At 63.8% G+C, this 16411-nt stretch overlaps 1 protein-coding gene across 1 annotated transcript; it reads left to right on the forward strand.

Annotated features, from left to right (window-relative positions):
• The first annotated feature begins 412 nt into the window (after positions 1 to 412).
• Positions 413 to 15948, forward strand: PPP1R9B (protein phosphatase 1 regulatory subunit 9B). The gene is made up of 10 exons (XM_043585592.1): positions 413 to 2282; positions 6045 to 6177; positions 7469 to 7589; positions 9487 to 9591; positions 10894 to 11029; positions 11655 to 11807; positions 11929 to 11982; positions 13451 to 13680; positions 14055 to 14151; positions 14339 to 15948. Exons 1-10 carry the CDS (start codon positions 900 to 902, stop codon positions 14390 to 14392), a joined length of 2466 nt encoding a protein of 821 aa, XP_043441527.1. The 5' UTR covers positions 413 to 899; the 3' UTR covers positions 14393 to 15948.
• The last annotated feature ends 463 nt before the right edge of the window (positions 15949 to 16411 follow it).

The following is a 16411-nucleotide window of genomic DNA, read 5'->3' on the forward strand; positions in this document are numbered from 1 at the left end:
GAATGGAGAGGGGACCGCACAGAGGCCACTGGGGCTGGATTGCCTCCCCGCACCCAATATTTGGTGGGGGTGTGCTTCTGAGCGTCGGGATAAGCCGCAGGCAGAGGTTGGGATGGAAGGGCCGAAGAGGACAGGCCGGGAACTGGGGTCAGCGTCAGGCGGTCGGCGAGGGACCGGCAGGGGAGGGGATACGTTCGGGAGGAGGGGAAGGGGAGGGCTCACAGACTCCGGCCCCGGAAATCCGATCCCTTTAGGACCCAGAGGTGCCAGTCCCCCAGCGGCGGCGGCGAGAAGGGCAGCCGCTCGGTCTCGGGCAGCCGCCGCTCGGGCAGAGCCAGAGAAAGACCGAGGCTCGGGGCGCGGGGGGGAGGGAGGGAGGGAGGGTGGCGCGGCGGCGGAGCGGCCCGGGCCGGCCGAGCAGCCATGGGCGCCGGGGTGCCGGGCCCCCCGAGAGCCGAGGCCCCCGGCCGGGTGGGGGACGCCCGGGCTGCCAGCCCCGCTGACACCGCCTCGGACGATGTGAGCCGGCGCCTCCGCCGCTGCTTCGCGGGCAGGGCGCGCGGTCCCACCGGCCCCGGCCGCCGCTTTTCTAATTTGGGTGGGGGCGACCGTAGCAGGCCGCTCTCTCGGGCTTTGAAAGAGGGGCTGGCTGTCTGTGGCAGCTGGATTGGGGGAGGCGACCCACACAGGGCGCTCGGAGATTTTTTTTTTTCCTTTTTTTTTTTTTTTCTTCAAGCGGGGTTAACTGTTTTTGGCAGCTTGGTTTGGGGGGAGCCTAAAAAAGGCCTTCCGGGGTTTCTTTTCTCGGGGGGGAGGGGGGCGGTGGTCCCGACTTGGCCAGCCGCCTGTTGGAGGGGGGGAGCGGGAAGCGAGGGGATGCGCCCCCGTCTCCCCCCACCATGATGAAGACGGAGCCGCGGGGGCCCGGGGGTCCCCTCCGGAGCGCCTCCCCGCACCGCAGCGCCTACGAGGCGGGCATCCAGGCGCTGAAGCCGCCGGACGCGCCCGGGCCCGACGAGGCACCCAAGGCGGCCCACCACAAGAAATATGGCTCCAACGTCCACCGCATCAAAAGTATGTTCCTGCAGATGGGCACGACGGCGGGGCCGCCGGGCGAGGCGGGCGGCGGCGCGGGCCCCACCGAGGCCCCGCGGGCGCCCGAGCGCGGCGTGCGCCTGTCGCTGCCGCGGGCCAGCAGCCTGAACGAGAACGTGGACCACAGCGCCCTGCTCAAGCTGGGCACCAGCGTGTCGGAGCGCGTGAGCCGCTTCGACTCCAAGCCCGCGCCCTCGGCGCAGCCCGCGCCGCCGCCGCACCCGCCGTCCCGGCTGCAGGAGACGCGGAAGCTGTTCGAACGGAGCGTCCCGGCGGCCGCGGGCGGCGACAAGGAGGCCGTGGCGCGGCGGCTGCTGAGGCAGGAGCGCGCCGGCCTGCAGGACCGGAAGCTGGACGTCGTGGTGCGCTTCAACGGCAGCACCGAGGCGCTGGACAAGCTGGACGCCGACGCCGTGTCGCCGACGGTCAGCCAGCTCAGCGCCGTTTTCGAGAAGGCCGACTCGAGGACCGGCCTCCACCGTGGGCCCGGGCTCCCCAGGGCCGCGGCCGCCGGGGTTCCCCAGGTCAACTCGAAGCTGGTCAGTAAGCGGTCCCGGGTGTTCCAGCAGCCGCCGCCGCCACCGCCGCCCGCCCCGTCGGGGGATGCACCGGCCGAGAAGGAACGCGGCCCTGGAGGGCAGCAGCCTCCGCAGCACCGAGTGGCCCCTGCCCGGCCGCCCCCCAAGCCCCGGGAGGTGCGCAAGATTAAGCCCGTGGAGGTGGAGGAGAGCGGGGAGTCGGAGGCCGAGGCGGCGCCCGGGGAGGTGATTCAGGCGGAGGTGACGGTCCACGCGGCCCTGGAGAATGGCAGCACCTTGGCAACCACAGCCAGCCCCGCGCCCGAGGAGCAGAAGAAGGCCCAGGCGGCCCCGGAGGAGGCCACGGCGACCGTGGCTGCACCTGAAAGAGGGGTGGGCAACGGCCGGGCCCCGGACGTGGCCCCCGAGGAGGCGGATGAGTCCAAGAAGGAGGACTTCTCGGAGGCAGACTTGGTGGACGTGAGCGCCTACAGTGGGCTGGGGGAGGACTCTGGGGGCAGTGCCCTGGAGGAGGACGACGAAGAAGACGAGGAGGATGGGGAGCCCCCTTACGAGCCCGAGTCGGGGTGCGTGGAGATCCCGGGGCTCTCGGAAGAAGAGGACCCGGCCCCGAGCCGGAAGATCCATTTCAGCACGGCGCCCATCCAAGTAAGTGAGCCCCCCTCCCGCCCCCGCGCCGCCCCTGCCACGTGCACGCCGTCGCCCCCGCCTCGCCAAGCCGGGTTTGGCAGGCTGAGTCAGCCCCTGCCACCCAGCCCCCTTCCCAGAAGTTACCACCCTGAGGGGGGCGTGGGGGAGTTCCAGCTGTTTGTCAGAGGGGCACGATTTTCAGGCCTGAGACAGGGCGGCCTGCCCCGACCTGCCCTCAGGTTCCTCTGCCTGCTACCTCGCCCAGGCTCCGCCGCACCCGCATCCTGGGACACCTGCTTTCCCTTCCTCTCCCAGACGCGCTTCCTCCGGAGGCTGCCTGAGGCTGGGACTTGGGTGGTGGGGAGGTGTGCGTCTGTGTGTGTGTCCTCAGGAGACCCTCCCCACATCGGTCCTTACTCCACTCTGGGCGGGAGAGGTGGGGGGAGCTTAGAAACACCCCACCCCCACCCCCACTTTTCCCCTATAGAGGAGGGAGGAGCCAAGAACTTCCTAAAACGAAGGTGTAGGGGACCGCAGCCCTTCATCCCGTCTGTAGCCCCCACCCCAAGTTTGCAGAAGTGAAAGAGGGAAGCAGGTCTATGAGGGTGAGCTGGGCCGGGCCCATGTCACTGGGGGTGGGGGAAAGGCCTGGCGCTGGGGCCCTGTTTCCTGGGGTCGGTGCTGGGCCATCTGGGGAGGTGGAGGTGTTGGGTTCCACAGGGAGCAGGCACCTTGCCTGGCCCATGAGGGGGCTGGGCCTTGGACTGGGCACGAAGAGAGGGGGTGGGGCTGGGAAAGCCCCCAGGATGCCTGGCAGCTGCCCACATGCCTTTGCTCTTGGCTGCTCAGTAGGACAGACTCTCATGGCCTTGGCAAACTCCCAGTGCTCTTGCCACATTCTCTGGGTGCCCTAAAAGAGGGATGGGAGCTGCCCCTTTTGGGGGTCTCAGTCCCCCCCCCCCCACTTCCCCACCATCGCTCTGGGTGATTGGTTTGCGGCTTGTGCCAGTGCCCTGAGCTCCTCAGAACAGTGCCGACGGGGTCTGGGTAGGGGGACATCCCTGGGAAGAATTAAGAGTCCCAGGTCACCACCCCCCACTTCCTGCCACCCTCCAATCTTGGCTAGCACATCCAGTCTAGATGGCCCTTTCTCACCACCCCAGGCTCAGCTGTGCCCAGCACCAGGTCTGCTGCAGGGGGGTGTTCGGGCCCCTGGACTCTCCTAGGCCTGGACCCTGCCTTTACCCCTCCCCTGCCAAACCCTCATCTGTCTGCTTGAAGTTTCCATAACTGCTCTTGGACACTGAAGCTGCCCAGGTTTCCTCCCACCCCTCCTATCGACGGCTGCCCCTCTCCCACCTCCCCGCTCCCACCCCAGCGGAGGCCTGAAAGGTGCCACTCCAGCCACGCCATCCCTCCCCCATCTGGGGCTGCGACCTTACGTGTCCTTTCCCAGCCCTCCCCCTCCTGAGGGCGACAGGATCCTGGATGGCCTGGAAGGAAGATTATGGTGTTTCTTGGGACCCGAGGAGGAGGTGGGGACCACGGAGGGAGTCAGGACCCTCCCATCCCCAACCAGTTCTCTGAGTGGCCTGATCCCTTCAGAGGTGGAGTTTGGTTTTTCAGTCCTGGGCCTCTGACTGTCTATATTTGACACCTTACCCTGATTTTTGGGTAAAAAATAGCGCATGATTTGGAGCAGTGTTTCCCGACTCCCTGGTGACCGTCGCTCGCAGGAGTGTGGGAGCCAGTGGTCTGTGGTGCCGCCGTGGTATGTGTGACTTTTGACCTTGCTGGGGATTTCCTCCTCCCCACCCTGGGCAGTGGGTCCCTGTTTTTCCCCTTTCCCTGCCCCCATTCTGCATTGACACTGATTGGAGGGTCTTGTGTCCTACCGATGACCTGGTTGTTGCCTCTATGGAGGCTTCTGCTGAGGACAGAGAGCCCGATTCCACATGGTCAGTTGGGGGCGGGGGACTGGGCCTTCTGATAGGCTCGGCACATCGTGGTGGGCAATGTGAGGGGTGGCCTGGGGCCTGGGGTGAGGGTCAAGGGACTCGTGCAAAAGTGGGCCAAAGCCGATTTGCGAGGCCCGGGGGCATGAGTGCAGCGGGGACGAAGTCACAGGTGACCCACATGCCAGGGCCCACCGGGTGGAGTCTCATCCTGCCCGACCACTGGCCAACCCGAGTGACCTTAGCGGCAGACCTGGCATCTTATTCTGTCTGCAGACTGGGTGGCCCCTCCCTCCAGGGGGCTTGGAGGCCAGCGGCCAGATGTCAGGGGGCCACTGCACAATTGACGATGAGCTTTAAGGGCCTGAGCTCGAGTTTCTCTGATGCAGCGAAATCGAGGGGAGTGAGTTAAGTGACCACATAGGCCCCTCCCAGCTGCACTTCTAATCCTATGAAACCCCCCCGTGGGAGCGAGGCTCCGGTGGGGAGTGGAGGATGACACCGAGCGAGCCCGAACAAAGGCTGGGACACAAGTCTACTGCCCGCCAGGGTGCCCCTGGGCCTGCTCCTGGAGGAGAGAGGGCCCCGGCAGGGGCCTCGGGGGACACGGTGCTCCACTCCAGCTGCTCAGGCCTCAGGCCCAGCCATCCGATAGAGCTGCTCCCACCCTTCCTCGCCCCCGCTTAGCTCCAAGTGGTGCCAACCTGTCGCTGCAGGCAACGAAGCATGAACGTGTCATGGTACCCCAAATGGTGCTCATTAACCTCCTACTGGGGGTACCCCCGCCTGGACCCAGAATTAGGCACTCCCACAGAGCCCCTGCCCTAGCTTCTCTGTTCTCTGGGGGAGGGTCGGAATTCTCCTTCTCACAGAGAGCCACAGGAAGGAGACAGCAGAGGGTACAGGGGCCGACAAGGTAGGGCTGGCCTTGGGGCCTCCCTGCAGGCTGGGCTCACTGTGGACCACATCAGAGAGGCTGCTGCCTGCCCGGGCTCCTTGCCGTCACCAGGGCCCCGAGCCTCTGGCCTGGGCCTCCTAGTGCACTGGGGATAAGGGGCACGCCTCAGAGCTGCTTCTCTGGAGGGAAACTGAGGCCTGGCCATGCAGGCAAGGCCACGTGGGCCTGGCGTTCTTCCCCCCATCCTCCCCACCTCCCGTCACCTGAGGGGCACCTCAAGTAGAGTGCTGCCCTTTCTCCATGGGGCTGGGGTGATCCTGCCTGCCTCCCTCCCCCACCCCAGCCTCAACTTCAAGTTCAGGTCAGCTGGGGCCTGGGGTCCTGGGTGCCTCTCTGTCCCATTCTCTCCTCCTCCCTCCCCTCTCCCTGCGTCTCACACCCGCTCCCCCCTCTCTCCCCATCTGGCAGCCTCCCGGATCTTCTCCATTCTTACTCCCCTCCTCCGCTTCCCCTCTGCTCCTGCTCAGCCTGTTCTTTCGACTCTCCCGGACTCTCCCCGCTGCCGTCTGTGTCTGCCCTTGTCTGGCTCTCTGGGTCCTCCTCTGTCTCTTTCTGCCCCAGTCTGTTAGTCTACCTCTGACCTGGCCTCCTGGCCTCCTGAGTCTGACGGTTTCTCCAGGGTCGCCCTTCCTTTCCTTCCACAGCAGCCTTGCTCATGCCCAGCTGGGGCTGCAGGAGAGAGTGACGGTGTGGATGGGGCGACAAGGTCCCTTTGTCTCGCGCGCGCTAGCAGGCCCTTCCTTCCGAGCTGGGGTCATCTTGGGGCTGGGGGAGGCCTGGAGCAGGCCAACGGGTGGCCTCAGCCGGCCCTGGCGGCCTCTCCGTACCAGCTCTGCCCTTGCCCTCTGACGAGCCGCCCCTCTGCAGGTGTTCAGTACCTACTCCAACGAGGACTACGACCGGCGCAACGAGGACGTGGATCCCATGGCCGCCTCCGCTGAGTACGAGCTAGAGAAGCGGGTAGAGAGGCTGGAGCTGTTCCCTGTGGAGCTGGAGAAGGGTGAGACACGGCCGCGGGGTGGGGGTGGGGGGTCTCTCCACTGGCGCCAGCTCTGCCCTGGGCCCTGGCGTGGGGCGGGGGTGGGGGGGCTTCCTCGGGGACTTTGGCGTCGCCCCTGCCAGCGCCCCCAGCCACACGGACTCCATTGCAGCCGGAGCTCCCACCACCGACCCTGTCCTGCCCCACTCTGTGCTCACTCAGCCCAGCTGCCAGGTCCCCGGGGGGGGGGACGCGCTGGGGGCTGGGCTCTGGGTTCTGTGTGGGCCTCACGCTGATGGGAGGCCGGCACTGATGGGACACTCCCAGCCAACTGTGTCCTCACAGGCTGTCATGGGTGCCGGGCAGGGATGGGAGGGGCCGCCGTAACAGCATGTAGACTCAGGTCAGTGGGGTCCCCGAGGAAGGAATGCTTGCATTGAGCTCTGAAGGTGGAGGTGGGGGGGGGGGGTGGAACTCAGGAGAGCTTGCGGGAAAGAGAAAAGAGAGACTCGGCTAGATTTTGATCACGAGGGCAAGGGGGTATGTGGGGCCTCGTAGACCACGTGGAGGACAGGTGGTCCCCGTGGATGGACCGGGAAACCGTGGCAGGGCATGGGAAAGGTATTTTAGAAAGACCACCGCAGGCTGTGCTGTGGGGAGAAGGGTCGTAAGTGGATGGGGAGAGACCACAGTGGTGTGGACCAGACGATGGCTGTGTGGGAAGTGGGCGCCCTGGAGAGATCCTTGCGAGGCAGAATCTGCAGGATCTGGAGGTTATTTGGCCGGGGCGCAGCCCGTGAGGGGGGAGGGAGGAATCCAGGTGACTCCCAGGCCCCAGGAGGGAGTGGCAGACGGGAAGAGCCTGTTTGTGGGGGAAGATAAGAGTTTGGATGTCAGAGGCCCGTGAGACAGGAGGGGGGGCAGCTGCGGCGACTAAAGCGGGAAACGCCATCCCGTCCCTCTGCACCCCTCATCTGCGTGCAGAGTCGTCTCTGGCCCACCCCCCGGGCCACCCTCGGCCTGCCCTGCTGCCCAGTGGTTCTTGGGGGTGGAGAGCACAGAGCAGGGAGTGACCCACGAGCCTCCCGGTTGGCTTGACAAAGAGAGGGGAGAGAACGGTGTCCCTTCCCCAGTTGCGGACATCCCCTGAGTGCGGGGCCTGCTGCTCGAGGTCGGGCCGTGCCCTGGGGTGAGGTTGGAGACTGGGGTGGGGGGGACGTCTCTCTCTCTGTCCCCCTGCAAGCCCTGGCTGGAACGCCTCACCCCACCCCCACCTCCCAACACCAGCCTCTCACGACTTTTTGCTCCACAGACTCTGAGGGCCTGGGCATCAGCATCATCGGTATGGGGGCCGGGGCGGACATGGGCCTGGAGAAGCTGGGCATCTTCGTGAAGACCGTGACCGAGGGTGGTGCAGCCCATCGGGACGGCAGGTACCACCTCCCCCTCCCCCACTGGCTGCCAGCCGCGGGGCGGGCCACTGTCTGTGTGGGGCTCAGGTATTCCTGGAGCCTTACTGTGCTAGATGCTGGTCCAGGGGGTACAGCGCCAAACACAACTGATGGGACCCCTGCCCTCAAGGCACTCACATTCTTTGGAGGGGGGCTGCACGGAGGCATCGCACGTCCTGGCTTTCGGTGTGTGTTGGGCTGCGGTAGGGAGAGCACAGGCGTGGAGGTTGTGTTCCTGGCGGAGACCTCTGAGCTTTTTGATTTTCACTTAGCAAATACCGAGTCTCTGGCTCTGTGGGCGGGGCTGGAGCCAGCCCTGAGGAGTCAGTGATGAGGGCCTTGCCCTCAAGAAGCATGTGGTATGTTGAGGCAGACGGGCATCCAAGTGGACGCACAGAAACCACGGGAAAAGTAGCACAGGGGTGCCACGAAGGCATCAAAAGGAGGACGTGTTCTCTCTGGCTCGCAGGGAAGGCTTCCTGGAGGAAGCGATGTTGGAGCTGAGACCTGAAGGATGAGCAGGAGTTAGCCAGGCTGAGGGAGTAGAATGTGCAGCAGGTTCCAGGAAGGGGACTGAAAGCAGGCGGGTGTGGCGGGAGCATAGCAAGCAAGGGGGATCCAGGTGCGTGGTGTGGCTAGAAAGACTGGTGGGCCGTGCCTGGAGGGGAGACGCTCCTTGTGTGCGTGCGTGTGCATGTGTGCGCATGGGCGCTCTGCTTGGCGTCTGAGGCTGGAGGGGTCAGAAGGTTCAGGGAGGGCCTCCTGGAGCCCCAGGCAGCCCAGTGACCCCACTGTGGGCCCCTCCACTGTGTGTGTGTATCGCAGGGGGGAGGTGGGACGGGCTTTAGGGCGTCCCCGGGGTTGTCGGAAGTTGGAGGTCGATAATCAGGGGTGCCTTGTGGTGGTACCTCCCAACCCGGGCCCCTTCAGTGTGACAGAGGTGAATGGGTGTCCCTGTGAGGGCCGGGTGACTTGAGGTCATGTTGCTGGAGCTTGGGTTGCCTCACTCAGGGTGCTGCTGCCTGCTGTGGCCCTGGGGGCTCGGGGGGCAGACAAAAGGAAGGTGACGGTCTCCGCCCTTTCCCTTACCCCCTCATTTGAATTTCCAGAGCCTTCCCTGTGGTCCTCCGTTGGTGGTGTGGGAAGTGTGTGCCCATGTTGAGTGTGGCCACACGTGGGGCGTGCGGGGGTGAGCTCTTCACAATAGGCCATTTCCTCCATTTCCGCATAGGAGGCCGGGGAGAAGGCCTGGAGCTTGCAGGGAGGTGGGAGTGGAGGAAGGAGGTGGCCAAGGGTCCCGCCAGTCCCTTCGTCCCCCTCGGCAGGCTGGGCCGGACACCCCCGTCTCTCTCCTTGTGCCGAGAAGCAGGGCCCCTCGTGCCACACCGAGAACGTGGTGGGGGCTGTGTCCCCGTATGAGGGTGCCATGAGCCTACGGGCCAGCACGTGAGCGCCGCAGTTTGCTCCGCTAGGTGGGTCCCGGGCATTTGGGAGCCACTCGGCAGACCCGGGTCTGTAGACGTGGACTTAGAAGCGGACCGTGTGTCACCTGTGCTTCGGGCCCCCGCCGGCGTCCGTGGTGGTAATGAACTCTGGATGCTCTATACCCGCTCTGTCGGGTGTGACGGAGGAGGGACAGGGGTGTGATTATCGCAGGACGTGCGCCTGCCACCACTCCTGGTCCTGCCTGCCCGGGTCTCCCTGCCCGCTGGTGAGTCTGGGCGATACGGGATGCTCTGGCCTCATGCGTTTTATGCAAGTAGGCAAAGTACCAGGGCCCAGCGGGGACTGAGCCTCGAGTTTCGGATGGGAGGGGGACCACCTCTACCTCAGCTCCGGTTCCCCGGTGACCCCCGCTGACCAGTGTGGCCTCTCCCAGGATCCAAGTGAATGATCTCCTTGTGGAGGTGGATGGCACGAGTCTGGTGGGAGTGACCCAGAGCTTTGCAGCCTCCGTGCTCCGGAACACCAAGGGTCGAGTGCGGTAAGGGCCCGGAGCAGGGGGGGGCTGGGTGGGGGGGTGGGGGTGGGAGCGGACGGGAGGTTTGGCCCTCATCCCGGCACTCAGCCCACCTGGCCGTACCCAGATAAGGTTCTGGGCAGCCCGCCTTATTTTTTTTTTTTTTAATTAAAGTTTATTTTTATTTATTTTGAGAGCGAGAGAGCAAGCGGGGGAGGGACAGAGAGAAAGAATCCCAAGCAGGCTCTGCCCTGTCCGTGCAGAGCCCGACGTAGGGCTCGAACTCACGGACCCTGAGATCGTGACCTGAGCCGACTCCAAGAGTCAGATGATTAACCGACCGACCGAGCCACTGGGCGGCTCACCACACAGAGGAGCTTTCATGGCCTCCCTCCCCAAAGGAATTGCTGTGCCCATATCCCTACCCTACGCCTGCCGTCCTCTCCCAAGCCCCTGAGTACTGCTGGCCACCAGCACAGGCTTCAAGGCCCATGGCCCGCTGCACCTCCAAACTGGCCTCTTGGACTTATTCTTCCCCTGCGTGTCCATGACTAACTCACCAAAGAACCAAGATGTGCAGGGAGAATGCCATCCAAATTGGAGTCTCCCCCACCGGGCACCTACCCCATCCTTCTCTCTCACCCACTGTGTAATCCTGGCCGACTCTCCTCCCCGGGCCTGTCCGTGAAGGGAGTTGGGCTAGGAGCTCCTTGCGTCCCTCTCTGGCATAATATTCGGGGACCACTCCCTGCCCCCTCCAAGAGGGGCACTGCCCCCAGGAAAGGGTGGTGGACAGAAACAGGATGTGGGTGGCCAGGGAGAGGAGGGGCTGGTGCCTGGAAGTTCCACTACTTCCTCTCCATCCCAATCTCCACTCACCATCGTCCCGCCCCTTCCTGAAGCTTGGGGGCTTGGAGCTCACACAAGGCACACCCCCACAGCCCCAGGGCAGCGGAGTGGGGAAGCCGGCTGCTGGGATGGGTCAGGGCCCCGATTTCTCCCCCGGTGGTGGAGGAAGAGCCCCCTGCCCAGGCGGCTTCTGAGCTCCTGTCCCCTGCAGCCCAGCAGGGGGTTTGGCTGACATCACCCCTCCCCCCAAACTGGCCGCGAGGGTTAGCGGGCCTTCTGCCTCTCTGGGGAAGGAAACCCAAGAAGGGCCCCCAGCTCCCCCATTCATTATTAACACTCCACGGCCTCTGGACTCAACCCTCTCATTTCACCTCCCTTGGGAGGGTCCGGGGGGCGGAGGTGGTGCGCCAGCGGGGAGGATGGTGGCATCACCCAGTCGAAGACAGAGGCGAAGGCATGACGCTAGTGCCCCTGCAGATTTATGATTGGCCGGGAGCGGCCAGGCGAGCAGAGTGAGGTGGCCCAGCTAATTCAGCAGACCCTGGAACAGGAGCGATGGCAGCGGGAGATGATGGAGCAGAGATACGCCCAGTACGGGGAGGACGACGAGGAGGTAGGGACTGCCGGCCCGGCCGGTGGCATCATCGCCCCCTGGTGGCTGGATGGAGCATTACAACCATCCTCTGTCCCTGCTTTCCCAGGCCTTGTGAAGAAGGCGGGCGCACACCAGTCCCTATCCCGGGGGAGTCCCCAGACTGAGGGAGGACACGCAGACCCTTCCTTCAAAGAACACTTAGTCTTCTGGAAGGGGTCACACTTTCTGTCTTCAGAGACCCTTCCTGCTCCTACAAGGAAAACACAGTTCCTTCAAAGAGTCCCTACTCTAAGGGGAAGGCATACATAGCCTCTACCCTCAGGGGACCTAATCTAAGGAAGGAGACGGGGCTCCAGACCCCAGGGGACCTGTGGAGTGAAGGGAAAAGCACAGGCTGTTTCTTCAGGGCTCCCAGTCTTACAGGGGAACTACCTGGGCCTTCAGGGGACTCCCCAGGCTGCTGGGGGCAGACGCAAACCACGCCCACTGGCGTAGCCCCGGTCTGATGGGGGAGGCATGAACCACATCCCCGGGTAGCCCCCCAGTCTGACTTGGGCAGACCGTTGCCAGTCTAAGCCCCGCTCATCAGGGCTGAGGGAGGCCGGGGTGGACAGGATGTGCAGTCGCCTCTCTCCCTTCGCAGACAGGAGAATATGCCACCGACGAGGATGAGGAGCTCAGCCCCACGTTCCCAGGGGGCGAGATGGCCATCGAGGTGTTCGAGCTGGCGGAAAACGAGGACGCCTTGTCCCCCGTGGACATGGAGCCCGAGAAGCTGGTGCACAAGTTCAAGGAGGTGGGAAGAGGAGGGGAGGAGCGGTCCCTGGGCTGGTGGCGGGCAAAGGCAGGCCATTATCCCTCCCAACAGCACGGCCAACTCCAGCCGGAGCTGAGCGTCTGCCTCTCTGCCCCCACAGCTCCAGATCAAGCACGCTGTGACTGAGGCAGAGATCCAGCAGCTAAAAAGGAAGGTAAGAGCATGGCAGGGGGAGTGGGGTCACTCACCGAGATCTCTAGGGACGCCCACTCGGTGTGGACATCGAGACACTGGACTCGGGCTTCACGTGACCGTATACGCAGGTGCGTCAGCCTGCATAGGTACACCCTCGGCATCCGTCTGCCGAGACACAGAGGCACGACCCTCCCTCGGGAAGAGGGTCACAGGACGCGTGCATTCTCGCAGAGGGGCTGATGTTGGAGGCTGGCAAGCCAATTAGAGGCCCTGGTGGTGTCCTTGGGCGCGTGGTGACCAGGGCTGCCCAGAGTGCCGGCAGAGGGTATGGATAGGAAGGACGGGTTGGGGCTGCATCTCTGAGGTGGAGATGATGGGCCACACCCCATGCAGAGCATGAAAGCGAGTCAAAGGTCTGTTCGTGCTTTCAATCTGTAAAAGCCTATAAGGCACCTTCTAAGTGCCCAGCACTGTTCCGGTCCCCGTGGTGGGCAGAAGCAGATTTGATGCCTGCCCTTGTGCACAGTGACGTCTGTGTCCTTACCAACTGACACGGGGCTCTGTAGGAGGAGAGTACAGGGGTGCCGAGCACCTAGAGCAGGGGAACCTGATCCAGCCCGAGTGTGTGTAGGGGCGGGTGGGTGCGGGGGGCAGAGCTGTTGGAGGGAATCACAGGAGACTTCTGTGGGGAAGTGACACACTGAGCAGAGAGCCAACGAGTAAGCTAGGGGGAGATAATGGGGCAAGAGGGAGAGGAGGTGGGGGGGGGCATTCTAGGCAGAGGGAACGGCACGGGCGAGGGCCCTGTGGCAAGAGGGAACGTGGCAAGTCTGAGGATCTCCAAGAAGGCCCATGCGGCTGGGGTACGGACAGCAGGTGGCGTTTGCCACCAGCAAGGCTGGAGGGGGAGGCAGGGGCTTGAGGCTGAGCGCTGGCGTGGCAGTGAGACCGCGGAAAGGAGGACTAGATTTGTGCGGGTGGGGTGACCGTGAGAAGCGGGAGACAAGGTGGCAGAGGAGCCGGGATTGTTCAGGAAGCCACCGAAGCAGGGACTGGTCAGCAGGGCCAGAGGGGACAGAGGGCGATGGCGACCCTCACCGGCCCTGCTCTTTTACACCTACCCTCTTCCTGTGGCCCTGTGAGCTTGGCAAGGCAGGAAGCAGTCCCATTTCACAGATGGGAGGCCGGAGGCTTAAGACAGAAGTTGCCTTGCCGCAGGTCACAGAGCTGGTCAGCGACTGACCCGGGCCTCTGGCCCGCGAGGCGCGTGCACGGCGCAGGGGCCCTGGCTGGGGGCTCTGAGGCTGAGCTCCCGCCTCTCCCCACTCCGGGCTCTGGTTCTCAGGCTCAGCCAAGGAGAGTTACTAGTGGGGGGGCAGTGGGCTCCACACCTGCAGGCGTCCTCCAGAGACTGGCCCCGGGGCCAGGATGGGGGCGCTCCTCGGCTGCCTCTGGCCCGCACCAATCCATGGCTGCTCCTTCCTCAGCTACAGAGCCTGGAGCAGGAGAAGGGGCGGTGGCGGGTGGAGAAGGCCCAGCTGGAGCAGAGCGTGGAGGAGAACAAGGAGCGCATGGAGAAGCTGGAGGGCTACTGGGGGGAGGCCCAGAGCCTGTGCCAGGCTGTGGACGAGCACCTGCGGGAGACCCAGGCCCAGTACCAGGCCCTGGAGCGCAAGTACAGCAAGGCCAAACGCCTCATCAAAGACTACCAGCAGAAGTACGTGGCCGGGGCACTAGGAGCAGGGGGTGGGGGTGGGGGGCGGGTCCTGGCCCAGGGTGGACCGAGAGAGGCCTCTGGTGGTACAACCTCCCCACCGCCACCTGAGTAGAGAGGCAGAGAGCACAGAAGTTGGAGGGCGCCCTGGTGAGGGTGCCTGAGCCCAGGATGACTGGCCACCGGGGCCAGCACAGGCCCCAGAAGCTTTGGAAAGACCTGGGGCCTCCCCACCTAAGAACAGGGGGAGAGAGAGAGAGAGAGAGAGAGAGAGCTGCTCAGGTGGGGCTAAGGACAGGGCTGAGGGCCCTGAGACTCCTTGGATGGCAGTCAGACCACACACCCTCACCCATGGGCTGCCCCCTGCTGACCCCTAGGGAGATCGAGTTCCTGAAAAAGGAGACCGCACAGCGCCGGGTTCTGGAAGAGTCAGAGCTGGCTAGGAAGGAGGAAATGGACAAGCTCCTGGACAAGGTAGGCCCAGGGGTGCGCTGGGGGAGGGGACAGCAGGTAGACCCCTCCTCTCAGGCTCCCTGTGGATCCTGGAGGGAGACAGAGAGAGTCGTGTTGCTGGCTCGGGGTCCTGCCACCACCAGGGTGGGCAGAGGGGCAGGGCCTGTGCCTGGTATCAGGCCTGACCCCTCTCCCTTTTGTTTGCCAGATCTCAGAACTGGAAGGAAACCTGCAATCACTGAGGAATTCCAACTCTACTTAACAGGAATCACTCCTTGACGGGACAATAATTAATCCCCTCCCATTGTCCTCCCTCCCCTGTCCTCAATACTTCACCCCGCCCCCTACCAGCCTGGGGACAGGTGCCCCGACTCCCCCACCCTCCGCCCCACCTCCCCCAGCTTCAGGGACCAGAGGGCCTGGGCAGACAGAGGTGGCTGGAAGAACGGCCTCTTGCTCGCCCTGCGGGGCTGAGGCACGGAGGCCCAGGGATGCCGAGGGTTTGGCCTGGGTGGTGGATGGACACAAGGACCTGCAGACCATACTGCCAGACTTTACAACCTCCAGCCTTTGTCTCTGGACTGGAATGGGGCTGGGGGCTCTCCCAGCATCTCACCACCTGGAGGCTGCTCCCTGCCCACGGGGCTCCTACGTGGCCCCTGGGCCTCTTGACTTGAGATTCTACCTTCTTGGCCCCTTTCCCCATCCCCCATCATTGTGCTGTCTCTGTTGCATTCTGACCCTCCTGCTGGGAGGGGTTGCCTCCACGCCTCCTCCTCCCATGCTGGTCCCTCCTCCCAGGAGGGACAGAGTCCACCCTGGAGCCTGGAGGCTGGGACTGGCCCTGCACTGATTTCTCATGCATCCTTCGGGAAAAGGGGAGAGTCCAGGACACCTGGTCCCCAGCTCCCCCTTCCCTGGGGCAGCAGCCCTCAATTTTTCCTTGTGCCTCCCGACCCCCAGGTGCCAAATAGCCATAACCTCCTCCTGGAACTGTTCTGTGGCCTCTCTGGGCTCCGAGTTTCCTGGCCGAGCCTGGGAATACCAGGGAGGAGAGGTCAGCTTGGGGGGCCTGGCTGCAGCTTAGGCAAGGCGAACATTTCCCACCCACCCACCGGAAGAGCCAGGCCCTGCCCTGCCCAGGGCCACACCTGGAAGCCTTGTACTAACATCGCAAATTCCGCCTCGCTCCACCCACGCCCACAGTTTTCCAATGGTTTGACCGGAGGGCAAAATTTTACTACTACTCATCTTTTTGGAGACCAGGGCTGCCCGGCTGGCAGCCTGCTTTCTAAGTGAAATCCACTCCGTTTCCCCACTCTAACCCCAAATTGGGGATTGGACCAAGGGAGGTGAGACCCACCCCCACCCCCACCCCCAGGTCCCCTCCTCTTTTCAGGATCCCCCTCTCATTCTGCCTCTTCCTCGTGCCCCTGCCCCAGACTGGATTTTTGTTCATTTTTTAAAAACAGACAACCCCCATCACATCCGTTTGGGCTTCTCGACCCCTGTAAATAGACCACGCCATCGATCAGTATTTCTCGCCCCCCACCCCCGACCCCTTGCCCCCAAGACGTGCCCCTACCCCCTGAAAGAGCTGGCTGTCTCAGTGCCCAGACCTACGCACTTCTCCTTCGCCCCGGCAGATGGAGTGGGCGGGGCCGCGGGGCGCTTCCGGTTTCTCCAACCGGCACCGCCCCCGCCCCGCCCCCCCGCAGGACTGCGTCTCTGTATATAATATATATATGTATGTATTGTTCCCGGTTTTGTACGGACCATGCCCTCTGTCAAGTCGCCCCCATAAAAGCAGCCCCCAGAGCCTCGCTGACTGGTATCTTGTTTCGTGGGGGAGGGGCAGGGTTGTCGGTCTGTGCCCCGTGGTCCCCTCCTACCCGTGCTGCCTCTGACCGTGAGGCTCTTTCTACAGAGATCCCATCTATTCCCGCTTCCAGCAAATTCCTTGTCACCATTTCCTCCATCAGCACCCATACATTTTTACCCATTTCTCCTGGTCAGGCCTGGGGTTTCCAGAGAGTTCCTTAGGCCTATTGCATTTCCTCTTTTTAGGAGCCGCCTGAGTTCAGAGAATGGGTTAGATACGATATGGTCAGGGGAGCCGCAGGTCCCTCCCCTGAGAAGTCTAACCTGCTGGGGATACCCAGTCCCTACTCTCACAAGGCACCTTACCTGAGGTACCTGAAGGATCAAAGGTTTCCTAGAGGTGGGAGGGGACATGGCAGAGCAGTTTTGTCCCCCCCGGTGCTAGAAAACTTAAGTCGTT

This window comes from Prionailurus bengalensis, chromosome E1, assembly GCF_016509475.1.
Source record: "Prionailurus bengalensis isolate Pbe53 chromosome E1, Fcat_Pben_1.1_paternal_pri, whole genome shotgun sequence".
NCBI classification, from domain to species: domain Eukaryota; kingdom Metazoa; phylum Chordata; class Mammalia; order Carnivora; family Felidae; genus Prionailurus; species Prionailurus bengalensis.